Here is a 14118-nt window from a genome sequence, read left to right on the forward strand (position 1 = left end):
TGAAATATACTGGGGGAAATAACTGTCGCAGCCGATATATCAGTCTTTATAGAGTATATACGCTGTCAAACATACATTGTCGGGTGTAAAAAAAAAGTTCACCATTAACATATAATGAGTTTGATGCTTATACATCTCCTATTTCAATACTGGAATGCATTTATCCTAGCAAGATGAATTGCTAGAAACTGTAGGGATGACATGATCATGTTTCTTTTTCTTCCCTCAAATCGTGATCTGAGTTCTTCTGAGTATCTTCTCAGCATTTGATGATACCCAGATATTTATCTTTTTTTTACATGATACAGCTGTACAGTGCATGCTCGGCCTAAAGTAGACCTGCAATAAAGTTATTAAAGAAAATAATTAATAAATGTAGTTACATCAAGGCTTTCCTGTAATGTGTTCTAGTATTTTGTATAATATTCACAGAGAGAGGAGACTCGTATTGGATCTGCTGTGGCAGGAAGGGTTGGATGATTGGGATAGCCTGCCTTCAACCCCTCATACAAAAACACTGAATTCGCATGCAGTTTTTATCAGCAGTAGCAGTGTGGTGGCAAAGTGCACTTTCAGACTGACACTGAAATACATGCAAAGGGATTTGTTTAAAGTAAATGCAGCTGTGCGCACCTCACTTGCTAATGAACACTATTAATTGAAACTGCAAATGAATTGTGTTTTTACGCCACAGTAGGGGATTTTTAATAATGTACCCACATTGCAATGGGTTAACATAAACATAAAAATCACAAACAGATCGGGCCAATCCTGATCCACTGAAAATATTTTGATTGGCCACATTCTCGATCCTAATGACCAACACTATTACTCAAAAACTCTTCCATAATATCCCCCATGCACCCATGAATTACGCTTATAAATAAGCAAATAAATATGGGCTTATTTAGTAAAATTGTTGTTCAGGTCATGGGTGAAATAACACCAGTGTGTTGCTTTAATATCTGAAGAGTAAACAATGCTTGAAAATTAAAGATCCCATCAGACATGATCTAAAAGATTAAAAAAAAAAACACTTATTTACGTCTTATATGGGTTTTCCACAAAAAAGTTCAGCTAAGTAGTTAAAATTCTTAATATTAATTAATAATATTCCTCCTCATTGAAAAAAAAATCCAGAATATATGAATACTAATATTTTTAGTTTAACTGCTGGACAAAATATGTCTCCTACTTCCCTGTAAAGTCCATTCTCAGTGTTTGTGCACTGAAGGCTTCAATTTTCCATATCACACTTGTGTAAGTTGCATACTGGACTACAACTGGCTCCAAGCTAGTTGTGATGTCACAAATCATACTCATATGAACATGCACTGACTGAGATGTTCTGTGAGCACAGAAAAACTTCCCCCCTTCAGCATTCCCACCCCTAGTAGATGATGTGAAGCTACTAAGATGTCTTTTAGACGGCAAGTTAAGGTACTATGATCTGGCGTCAAAGGCAGAACTTCAGTAAGATCAGGGCAGACCCTTCACCAGCATCAGCAGCAAAGAGAAGATCATCATACGTGGAGCAGTCTCAGTGCTGTGTTTTTCTCCAAAACCAGGAACTTTAAAAAATATCATGTTGGCACATGTGGGCAGTTCACTGTCTGTATACAATCTTCCACTGAAGTGGGAGTTTGGAGATTGGTCTATAATTGTTGAGTACATTAGGATCTTTTTTTTATTTCTTTATTTTTTTGAGAAGAGGTTACACAAGAGCCCACTTGAAAAAGACAGTACATAACCATTGGCTAGTGAGCAGTTGATAATGGAAAGAACAATTGGAAAAATACGTGGTGGGAGCTCTTTGAAGAGTCTGGATGGGATTGCATCTCGATGACATGAGGAGCAGTTAAACTGACAGACAGTCTCCAGCAGTGTCTGGAGAGAGATCAATTGAAAAGAGGGGAATGAGACTGTGGGTGGGTGGGTGGGTAATAGTGAGGTTACAAATCTGTGGTATAATCTCACTCTTTTTTCAATTTGAGCTGTAAAGAATGTTGAAAAGTTCTCACATGCTTTTGATGACTGATAAGGGAATGAATTATTTTTAGGACCATTGACATGTTGAATAGGTCATAGCAATATTCAGGGGTTATGGTAGCTTTCAGCAATAATATTGAAAAAATATTTTTTTCTTGCAGTTTTGATGGCAGAGTTGTAATTGGACAATCTGCTGTATCTCCACTTATGTTCCATTCCAACCTTATTTTGCGAGTATAATCATTCAACCAGGGAGTACCAATTAGACCAATTTTACTTAGTTTTGGAGGGGAGCAATTTTGTTAAGACTACCAACACAGAGTGAATTAAACTGATCTACTAAACTCTCAGGGGAAGTATCTGCTGTGAAGTTTTTGCATGATTGGTAAAATTCCCTAATAAACATGGCTGAAGTTGAGGAGTTTATTACACGTCTCTTTAAAGGTGTAGTTGGCGATTCTAATACATTCGGTCAAACTCAGCAATATCCCCTTACAGTCTGCTAGCGGTCCCTTCTGTGCGTGCGCTGAAAAAAATCTGGTGTCCATACACAGCCCTGGCTCTGTAAATGGGCGTGTTAACACAGTGACTCAGAGCGAGCCACAGAACACTACTCCAGCCAAGGGGGAAGTCATCAGAGAAGCTGTCTGTGTGAGGACATGACAGTCTCCCGTCTCCAGCACCCGTTGAATGGTGAGGGAGGGCTGGCAGACTGGAGAGAGAGAAGCTGTGGCCAATTCACATAGAAATGTTTTCTCATGGAACAGATACACTTCCATTTTATTAAATGTATCAATCCACACTGACTCTGAGACAGTCTCACGGAGACCCCTCGCATTTTTTAACACTCCGAGTCTGTTTCTGTTGCGTTTAGTTAAGTGTAATTTGAGCAGGCAGCTGTTTAAATCACACAAATATCCCGCAGTATATGTCTTTTGAACTTATTAACTTATCAAAGAATCAGTAAATACAAACACTGTCAATTTCTTCCTGTGGAACCAACATGCAAACTATTTTGGTTCAGTAAATTTCTGCTGTCAGCCTGGTGGAGGCAGTTTGTCTGGACACTGTCCTCTCAGCTCTCCAGGAGCTGCAGCTGACTGACGGCTGCTTCTGTGGACAGAGACACTGAACGCAGGTAGAGTGAGAAGTGGGGAGACCACAGAGAGGCGGATAGTGTGGATGGACTGTTGTGCTCACATGAGACTAAATTTTTTTCTGCTTGTGATAATGTGTGAGAGGAACAGAAGTGACTTTACAGCTCATGCTTCACTCTGGATTCCACTATATTTCTCTTTTGGTCGTTGCCTTGGCAATGCCTGTCAATGAATTTGGGGGGTGGAGCCTCTAAAGGAGCATGAAGGGAGGGACGTATTTGTTTGGGCGTTTAGTTCAAATATCAACAATCTCCAGAAAGACTGACTCTACCTTTAAGCAAGTGACTGGGGCATTGGAGACACTACAGATAGAAAGGCTGAAAATAATGGCGAGATGATCAGAGACAAAAAGCTCTTTAGTTGATAGACTGTACAGGGTAAGTCTGTAAGATAAGACAAGGTCAAGAGTAAGGCCCCGATTGTGAGAGGGGCCAGTAACAGATTAGGTGAAGCTAAATGAGTCGCACAAATTTTTAAAGTCTAATGCCAACTGATCATTTGCACAACAAATGTGAACATTAAAATCACCCATAATAACAATTTTCTCATATCTGGACATCATAAACGATAAGAGCTCCAAAAAGTCAGAGATGCAGTTAGGTTTATGTTAAGGGGGGGCTGGTTGTTGTTGGTTGATAATGGAGAATAGTAGATGTTTAAATCAGGTAAATACGCCAAAGGAGATGGGAGAGCATTTAAACTAAAGAACACTATGAAGCTAGAATTACTTTATAAATGAACTTCACATAAATTAACAAAACTGAACAAAAATAAATAGATTTTGCTGAGGACCTGGCTACATATTAACTAATTAAAATAAGTACACAAACAAATAATACACAAAATAAATAAAAAACACTTCTCTTAAGACCAGTGTGCATATTAAGTAAACAAAATCACTATTTACTCTACCTCAACTGCAGAGGGTATCAGGCCTTATATATATAGGCTTATATTAGAGAGAGGCCTTTATTTCTAATTTCCTCTGTTTAATAAGTATATTTGCTCATATTTTAGTATGAAACCCCCTTGTTTTCTGATCTGCTTCCATTTGCTCTGTTAATTTTTTGTTACTGCATTACCGGTAATTACAGTAATCCGTAACAGAGACTTCCACCAGCCGAGCCTGCTAACTTCCAGTTAACCCTCTCCATATCTCAAATGGGGATAAAATAATTTAATCATGCAGCTCTTCTAGACTTTCCAAATGTTATCAGACCGAATGGATCAAATTCTGATAGTGAAACGAGTCCTTTTGCAGGGGTTGTGTGAGTTTTGTACATTAGTAATGTAATGAGAGCTCAACAGGCTCCAACGGCAGTGTTGACAGGGGGTGGGTGGGTGGGTGGGTTTTGGTCTTGGTTTCAGAACTGTTACACCCCTACAACTGTATGGGACATGCTAAGACTAGTTCCAGCTGTATGCAGAAAGAGAAACTTTCCACTCACCTCTGGCACTCACTGGCATGGAGAACCAGGTCCTGGTTGTTCTTGGCACGGACTGTGAGCTCATGCTCTGTTGGGTTGAAGATGTCGAGCAGTAGATGACACTGGCGGGTGCTGTGGATAGACACAGACATAAAAAAACTCAAAAACTCACATCAGAATAAAAACTCCATCATAAACATCCCTGTTTCTATTTCCACAAAGCTCATACTGATGCATAGCCTTGTGTGTTATTTTAGACTTTATATATTATAAACAAATACATAACAAAAAGCACGCTCACTCTCTATAGGGTGACTCTGATGCCCGTGCATAATGACTTGTTTATGTGCATGTGAGTTTATACTTAATGCATGTGGTTACAATTACCTTCTAAAAATACACAGCCACATACAGCCACACACACCGAACCCATGAGATCAAGAGAAGACACAGTGTGAAGTACTCATCAGTCCTTGTCATAACATCAAAGGTGGCAGTGCTTTCATCAGGCCCACAGGCCTAGCTGGAAAAGGCCATCTCCACATCATCCCAGGCCTGCTTTTCTCATGCAGATCATAAGAGGGCCAATTTGTGATTTAGATCAAGACGGGAGAGATGATGCTGGATTTTCAAAGAGTTAATTTTAACCCCTAAGTAGGTGTTTTTTTTCGCCTGGTAATGACGGATAAAAGGAATGGATATCTCAAAACAGAAACAGGGAACAGGCTGTCCAGTGCAGCCAGTGTGCTGTTCTATTAATTATCTTCTGTAGGTGTACAGGAAGAATGTGACAACACTCTAAATATATACCTGTACATGAAACCTATCTCATTGAATTTAGGTTTGCATTACAGATGATATCCACACTTTTTTAAAAGAGTTAAAAGGTCAGACATATGTCCATGAACACCCATAAAATATAACCAATGCAGTTATGCTAATTATTTTACCCTGGACTAAATATGGAATGAAAATATTTCAAATAGAATTGAAAAAAAAGATATAAATAAATACCCAGATACATGCTTAAATGAGTTGAAGTGAGAACTTTTGAAAAAAAGGTAGATATGTAAATAAATAAAGTATACTGAATAAATCAATATAATAAAGTAAAGTGAGCGGAGCAGAGTCAAAGTTCGGGAAGAATAACTCCCTGCAAGTCACACCGGATTCTGGTCTGACCCGGAGCTGTTTACTGGCAGGAGGAGAGCTCAGAGTTTATTTTTTAAACTTTGAGCAGCAGCAACAGTGAGTGCTCCGTCTGTGCGTGTGTGTTAGCACATTTAGCAGAGCAGCAGCAACAGTGAGTGCTCAGTTAGTTTATATGTAGCAATGTAATCATGCAGAAACCCATGTCAGGTCATGTGGGAACATTTTTTAGAAAGGCTTGGGAAAAATGGCGTTTTGACGCTGAAACATTTGTACCAAAATTTGAATTTTCGGATTTTAATACATATGGAACACTACTGGGAAGCTATACAATGATATAAAAACCTCCAAAAAAATTGATAAATAAATAATGGACCTGCCCTTTAATCATACACAGCTATGAAAATAAAATGAAGTGAAGTAAGGTGAGGCAAACTGAAGAAAGTGAAATGAAGTGAGTGCATCATATCATATATTGTATATATATACAATATATGTCATACACATATATCGTATCTATAACTATTTCTATTCTATTTAACCCTTTTCAATTACAAATTTAAGCAATTAGTGGATTACATTTCACTGTAATTTTACCTTATATGATTACATGCGACAAATAAACTTGATCGACTAACTGATATTGATGGTCTTTCCAGTCTTTGCTTTAAAAGTGCTCAAGCTCCAGAATTTCAAAAAAAGGATGAATATAAAGCATGCTGTAAAGGAATTCTGTTAAGTGGAATCACACAGCAAAAAGCAAATAACAAAACGTATTCTTTGTGTAAATTAAATGCTGCCCATCACCCCATCCTCCCTCCAGGTCACAGCTTCTTGCCTCTTAAATCTCAGGGTTAATGGAGGCTTAAGTTGAGCTTACCAAAGTCCCTAATAAACTGCTATGGCAATTAAAGGAGCATATTTTTTAAGGTCTACCCATGTTTTTTTAATTGTCTCGTCTTTGTTGGCGGACGTGATTAACGGACTGAGTGGGGCGAGGTACTGATTTATATAAGCCAGGGCGTTTAGCTGAGGTGATCAATCAGACCACCCAGTTAAGAAACACAGGCTCATTGCTCATGTACTAAGTACCCCAGATAAACTGAAGGAACAGAGGATAGGGACAGACAATGTGGATTTGCACCTTGTGATAAGAGTTTAGAGTTAAAAGACCATAGCATGAGCCTCAAATGACACTGAACAGTGGTGGACAAATTCTTTCAGGAAGTGTTGCGGGTATTGCTGCAGAATGTCTGCAGACTAAAGCTGAAGGTTATATTTTTCAACCAAAGGGAAATGAATCATAACACTGAATCATTTTGATAAGTATTCTGCTGAGCTACTACACAGGGCACAGAGATCTAAGGTAAATAAATTATTCAAAACCGCCAATAGGGTTTCAAACTATTTGTCTCCATTTCAGCCTGTGAATTTTTAAATTCCTCTCTAAGAGCAGAATGAGGTGGAGAGGGAACAAAGTTATCCCCGGTGTTCCAGGAGAATACGTATCGAACCTGCTGCTTTGCTCGTAGTGTACAAAGCAAATCATCCATCAATGAAATATCAATACTTCTTCCTTATGTACATTTCATGAAGCTTAAAACAACTTGGCTGCATGTGCTGCCTGTGTATGAACATACGTAACCCTAGAAGCTGTGAGTGTGTGTGGCAGGCTTTTTTTTTAATACTACCACCACCGTGTGTGCCTGAGTGCAATATATGAAAGGAAAATTAATTTGAAAGATACAGTCATGAGTTCAGAAGAAGCTACTTTACTATTGATCATTTTAGGTACAACTGGTAGTGTGCTAAAGGGGGAAAAAGTGAGTTAATGAATGCCATTGTCTACTTCTGAGAACTCTATCACACTAACAAATGAACCAGGTGGTCAGCATTTTGTTATTATTGATTTGAAGAGGACCCTGTTGCAACAGAGAACCTCTAAAGCTGGTGTCACACATTTCTATGCAAAGACCCTAAAAAGACATCAGTAGAAAGCAGACAAATCCCACAGCAAAGGGACACAGTCTGATTGTCAATGTTCCTAAAACAACAATTTAAAAAGAGCAAATAGATCTATCAAAGTGTGGTGTGACACTGAATGGGAAATAGCTGGGACTGGGGACACTGTTACTGTGAAGTGGTGGGCAGTAAAAATGGCACACACCATGGGAGGAGGCAAAAACCAAACATCAATGGAGCTGGGCCCACACCTCAGTCAATTCTGCAAATGCGGGATCAATAAGTGCTGATTTTGCAGCCCTCCTCTGGCACGAAAACGTGACATATTCCCTGCTCACAAAATGTAATGGCCTTAATTAGGCAGAGTTGGATTTAGAGTACTGCCAATGGTGAGCTATTTTTAGATACTTGAGCCAGTAGACTACTTTTATGTCCACATTTAAAGATGCAGCAACTGAGATTATTCTATAACAAGTGAACATTTGCGAAAAACTAATTGCTGGTTTGTTAACGTGTGCACCATGTCAAATAATGGATTACATAACAAGTCACTCACTAAAGGGTCAGTTTGCCCAAATTACAAAAAAAATGTATTACCTCACATATCCCTAGTTTGTATCTAGCAATGCAGATAGTTGTGGTTGCATGTACCACAATTTTAGATGCTTGCCTACATCCTGAAACAGTATTGTAAAATTAATGAAAAAACAACATAATCCACAGAACATGCCATTGAGTTTTCATAGAAAGTATTTCTTCAATAGAAAGTAGTTCCAAAAAAAACTGTTTACAGTGACATCTGTGAACAGCGGAAGCTTCCCTATCTATAGGGGCTGCAAAGTGTTAGAATTACTCATGATGCTGTAGATGATACACAGGATGCACTTTCATAAAAACACAACAGAGGATCAGTTCATTTCCCCCAGAGGAGCAATGCATCTTTCCAGGGCAACACAATGTTGAGTGAATGGGATTTTAACAGGTCCCTGCAATGTATGGATCACTGAGTATTTCACACATCCCAGCTCTTCGTCACTTTCTTGAACAGATTTGTCACCTTACATATGGCCTAACCCCTGAAGAGGGTCCTCTGTGTGCCAAAAAAAACAGATGGCCATTGAATTGTGTCTTTAACATCACAAGTAAAAGTCAAAGAGGATGCTAACAGCTGAGTGGAGAAAAACATATGGAGAAGATATAAGCTGACATTAGAACATAGTATACATTAGGGGTATGTTTTTATATACAGTAGTAGGGTCCCAGGAAAAAACCCTCAGACATATTGACTCCCAAGTGAAAAGTGCATGTGAGAAAGCAAAAATGATGAAGAGAAAGAGTGAGGTCTGTGCTGTATATTTATATGTGAGGAAAGAGATGCTGTAGGCAAACAAAAGGTATGAAAATGTATACTGAGGCAAAGAGAACAACAGAGGAGGCTAGGGCAGAGGCAAAGAGAGATGTGGAGTGAAGTAATGAAAGAAGTCATGAGAGACACAATAGTTGGGAGGCATGAAGGAAAAAAAAAATTGAGATGAAAAAAAAAAAAAGAACAGAAGAATTGAGAAACAGCCAGACAGAAAGTAGAGGGCATTTGAAGAAACAGTAGAGAGCGAGTCTGTCTAGAAAGTCAGAGGGAGCAAAACAAAAGGATAGAGAGAGGTAAATGAGATACACAGGTGTAATGCAATCAAAACCAGTAGCCCTACAAAAAATACTTCCTGAGTCTTAAAAGGGTTTATTTTTGAAGCTGTTTCAGAAAGATGGTTATTACTGAAATGGTAATACACTATAATGTGTATCTCACATTTTGTCCCACTATACTGTACATATGAGGTGGTGATTTGAAAGAGATAAAAGTACAAAGCAGAGCTCAACAGAGCAAGGTGAAAAGGTAATGTGAGGGAACAGGCAGTAAGATGAAGGTGGTGAGAGTCTAAAATGGAGCATGAGAAAGGGACACAGGAGGAGAGATACAGTATGAGGATAAAAGTAGGATAAAAAGATGAAAAGAATAACAGATGCAAGAAAAAAAGGAGAAAGATAAAAGAAAAGAAAGAGAGAGAGCACAGCAGGGGCAAAGGTGGTGAGAGAGAAATGGGAAGTTGGAATCCAGTCAAACCAGCATTTTTAACTTTTGGACAGAAAACACACATGAATGAATCACTAATAAGGTCAATTTGGGATCAAGGTTTTGCATCAAGTTCAACTTTGACCAACTGCAAACTGTCTTGATAGTGCCGACCTTCAAAAATGGTGGAAGCTGTCATATTAGCTTGGGGCTATTGCTGCTGGCCAACCCTCGCATGTTACCGGCTAGCTAGCTTGTTGGTGGTTATAGCTTGGAAGTCACTACATCACCAAGTTTCCATCACCACCTATTCATGAAGACATGTGAAAAACTTTTACTTTGCCACCCTCTAACCGAAAAGAGAGGTAGAGAGAGACAAAGAGAAAAAGAGGGTGAGGTAAGAGTAACAACAGAAAGAAGTATTACAGTATGGAATGAGACAATCAGCTTTATCTTTTTGAGGTTGTATTTTATCAGGTGTAGTGAGGTTTTCCTCTGCCTGCACCTGTTGGATATTTTAGTAATTTGCCATACAGCGCAGTTAGAAGGGAGGTGCAGTAGGGGAGTGTCACTGGCAATGAGGCAGTGCACTGAAATTTTGGTTCAAAGATTAACTACATTTTGTGCCAGTTGCCTGCTCAGAGCAGGTCAACAGTGTACTCAGAACATTACGGCCACTTTATGTGCTATTTCTGTCCCTTTAATTGGTGAAGGGGCCAACATATGAACCTTCAATGCAACCACTGGACACGTCTAATTGTACAGACAAAAATAGATTCATTCTGATTATGGCAGAGTTGCCAGGAAGGCAGAATAAAGATTAATATCTGATTCTACCAGCATCTGTCATCCACAACAGCTGGTATGTATGAAGGCCTCCCTTATCGCTGATTAACTCCCTACACAGCCTTCTGAAGGTTGCAGGTATGTGTTCCATCTACAGTCGCTAATTGGAATGATGTGTATTGTCAAAGCCTGATTATACACATCAAATTCAATGGTTACCTTGATTAAATCTTACATAAGCAGCACCGGGCTGGTGCTAAATGACTACACAAACTTTTGTGCTGCCGTGAACATCCTACTGGTCGTTAATATTTTCGTATTCTGCAGAGCTTTGCGTTTTATGTAGAGAAAATCATCAGGAGCGTCTGAGTGACCTGCCATGAAACATAAGACAACTAAAACTTTTTCTCTTTTCTCTTTCTCTTTTTTTTTCTCTCTCTCTCTTTTTGTGTCGTGGGTTACAAGGACAGCATTTAATCAAAATAGATGTCAACCTGTGATACGAATGACATAACACAGTAAAAATACTGCTGTTTGTATAACTGTACTGGTTAAATTTCATAGTGATGTGACCCTAATGAAAAGAATGTAAACAGGATCGTGATGAAAATGATCAGTTTACAGCCTATAAAAGCTGAATTAAAAAGAGACCATCTGCACTGTGTATTTGCACTTGTGACTCTGCACCTCCAGCTTCACTGGACGTCTCCACTCCATTACCAAACCAGCAGTACGTCACAGTTGGGAGAGCAGTGCTTTGAAAGGGGATGAGAGGAGCCAGTGTGATTGGCCATAAGTGTTAACCAGCATCTAAAAATGTTGCAGTGGAGGGAAAAACTGAAATGTTGGAATATGTTGAAATTGAGGTAAGAGAGAATTGTTGGTATAAAACATTAAGGTAACTAAAAATAGTGGCTATGTTTACGTGACCTGCAATGGTCCAACTATTGACCTTAATGTAAATAAGACTATTTTGGTTACATTGTTGAGATGTGTCACATTTATTATGTCAGGATAAACCTATAAGAAGATGGACTTTTTACAGGTCTAATTCATTTTTCATTCAATTTACATGCTAAAGAAGCAGGCCTCTTCTCATTTTGTTACAAAAATGTTTCCATTCAATACTGTATCTTAAACTGTATTGTTGTCATGATGTTATCATAGTACAACACTGTGGCTAGCTTTGTGGCTTTTTAGTAAAAACTGTTCTTCAAGCTGTTTATTTTATTCTGATGTAGTTTGATGAAGATATATAAATGTGTTTAAGATTACGTCTTTATTCTTACGGAGTTCAGACTTATCTGGGTAAGGGAACTGAAGAATGCTTAAGTTAAGATCAGAATACTGTCAGTCAGCAAGAGAAGAGAGTGCAAATGAGAAAAAGGTAGAAGGTAAGACTATATTCTTCTCTATTACTGTGAGCAGCTACTGTACTATATTTGTTATGAACTGATGACACCACATCCAAATCACATACTAGCACAAGGAAAGGGACTTTTAAACAGTACTTGAAGTGTATGTACGATGGATAGGTATGTGGTGAGGAAGGGAGGGGGGTTACAGGAGAGGAACAAGTTACATGACTTTAATGTCTGTCCTTCCAGAGAAGGATTCAAAGCAAATCAAACATTTGTTTTTCTTGTGTACATAAGAATATGATGAATAGATTGTCTGATGCTGATGATTACAGTACATTGTAATAGGTTCCTAATGTCAACTTGAAAAGTAAAGACATCTCAAGATCTCATCTGAGCCTTGTAGATACAGACAGGTGACAAATTAAAGGAAAAACCGACATAAAGTGTCTTTGTAAGGTGTTGGGCCACCATGTGCCGCCAAAACAGATTCAATGCACATTGGCATTGATTCTACAAGTCTCTGGACTCTACTGGAATGATGAACACCATTTTTCCAAAAGATATTCCCTCATTTGGTGTTTTGATGATGGTGGTGGAGAGAGCTGTCGGTCCAAAATCTCCCACAGGTGTTCAATTGGGTTGAGATCTGGTGACTGTGAAGGCCATAGCTTATGATTCATATCATTTTCATACTCATCAAACCATTCAGTGACACCTTGTACCCTACGGATGGGGGCATTGTCATTCTGAGAGAGACCACTCCCATCAGGATAGAAATCATAGGATATCATCACTCAGAACAACTTTGTACTGATTTGCAGTGACCCTTCCCTCTGATTTGGGACAAGTGGACCCAAATCATGCCAGCAAAAAGCCCCCACAGCATAACAGAGCCACCACATCCCCTCACTGTAGGGGTCAAGCATTCAGACTGGTTTTTCCTTTAATCTGTCATCCATCTGTATGTCAGAACTTTGCAGCAAGCACTTTTTATGCTTTATGCAAAGTGTGAAAATGTAGACTTTTTGACAATTTCAATGCAAGTATGCATACATGCATTGGAATTGTCAGTATGCAATTAAATGCAATGATTGAGCATTATGATTTCAAATGATGTTCAAGTCATAAAAAGGGCAATCAGAATCACAATTATATCATCACAAATAAATTTGACTAAGAAATACTGATTGTGTTATTTGTGACAGCTTGAAGCCCAAAGCTTGTTGTATTTTCAGCACATACACTGGTTAAATATCATGAAAAGCATGAGAAGAGACTTCTTTAGGTTTCATCACAACATATATAATTAATTACGCCACTGCATTTCTAAGTCCTGCATTTTTAAATGTCTCATATTTAAATGGAGATTGTTAAATTGTGGGCATTTGAATATTCATTAAATTATGTTAACGCAACTTTAACGCATGTTATATTCATCATATTAGAAGCTTATTATTGGATATTGGATTGTATAGCTACGAGTTGTCAAGTTTGTTTTCTTTATACAGCCCAAAAATCCCAAATCTCAAATTTATCTGACTAATTGATGATTCAGATAAGGAAACACATAACAATAAATACATTGTTTTTCCCTTCCCATCCACAGTTTCTATTGTATCCATCCATTTTGTTTATGTGTTAAGGTTTTTGGGTAGTTTCTCCTTGAGTTCCTTGAGAGAGGTCACACCGGGTCAAGAACCACTAGTATGGGCCTGTAAAGCCCATTGAGCCACTGAATGTGATATTTAGCTATACAAATAAACTTTATTTGACTTGAGAAGGCCTCCTTAAACATTTCCAAGCCTGAAATTTCAACACATTTCAAATGTTTTGAGATGTGGTTGAGAGCCAATAGATACTGTAAGTCAGTGAGATGAGGCAGAAAGTGCTAAGGGTTCAGTAGAGGTAAGGAAGAGGAGGGTTGCAATGACAGGGTGATGGTATAGCAGCCAGTGCAGCGTATCTATCAGCGCTGAGCCAAGATGGATGGCTTAAACTGCAGATATTATTACAGCTAATGATTCACCTCAAGTGGCCATTACTCGGCTACGATCTGTCTCCCTCGCTTGGAGTTTTTTCAGGAGCGTTTGGGGAGCTGAAAAGTGGAGTGAAGCGAGACACAGGGAATGTGTGTGTGTGTGAGAGGATATGTGAGGGTGTCCACAGTATCTAATGTATGTGCATGAGAGGGGGAATGTGAGAGCACGAGAAAAGAGTGA

General features: G+C 38.7%; 1 protein-coding gene across 7 annotated transcripts in view; it reads right to left on the minus strand.

Moving 5' to 3' along the window:
• trappc9 (trafficking protein particle complex subunit 9) overlaps nucleotides 1-14118 on the minus strand; it is a 214871-nt gene that overhangs the window by 98066 nt on the left and 102687 nt on the right. For 6 of the 7 annotated variants that reach the window (XM_042434953.1, XM_042434950.1, XM_042434951.1 and 3 more), the window contains one exon: nucleotides 4595-4705. In XM_042434953.1, coding sequence (XP_042290887.1) covers nucleotides 4595-4705 — 111 coding nt within the window. Of the gene's footprint in view, nucleotides 1-1725; nucleotides 1888-4594; nucleotides 4706-14118 lie in introns of those variants that run through there. The other variant, XM_042434957.1, reaches the window with a different exon arrangement.

This window comes from Thunnus maccoyii, chromosome 15 (assembly GCF_910596095.1).
Source record: "Thunnus maccoyii chromosome 15, fThuMac1.1, whole genome shotgun sequence".
In the NCBI taxonomy this organism is placed as follows: domain Eukaryota; kingdom Metazoa; phylum Chordata; class Actinopteri; order Scombriformes; family Scombridae; genus Thunnus; species Thunnus maccoyii.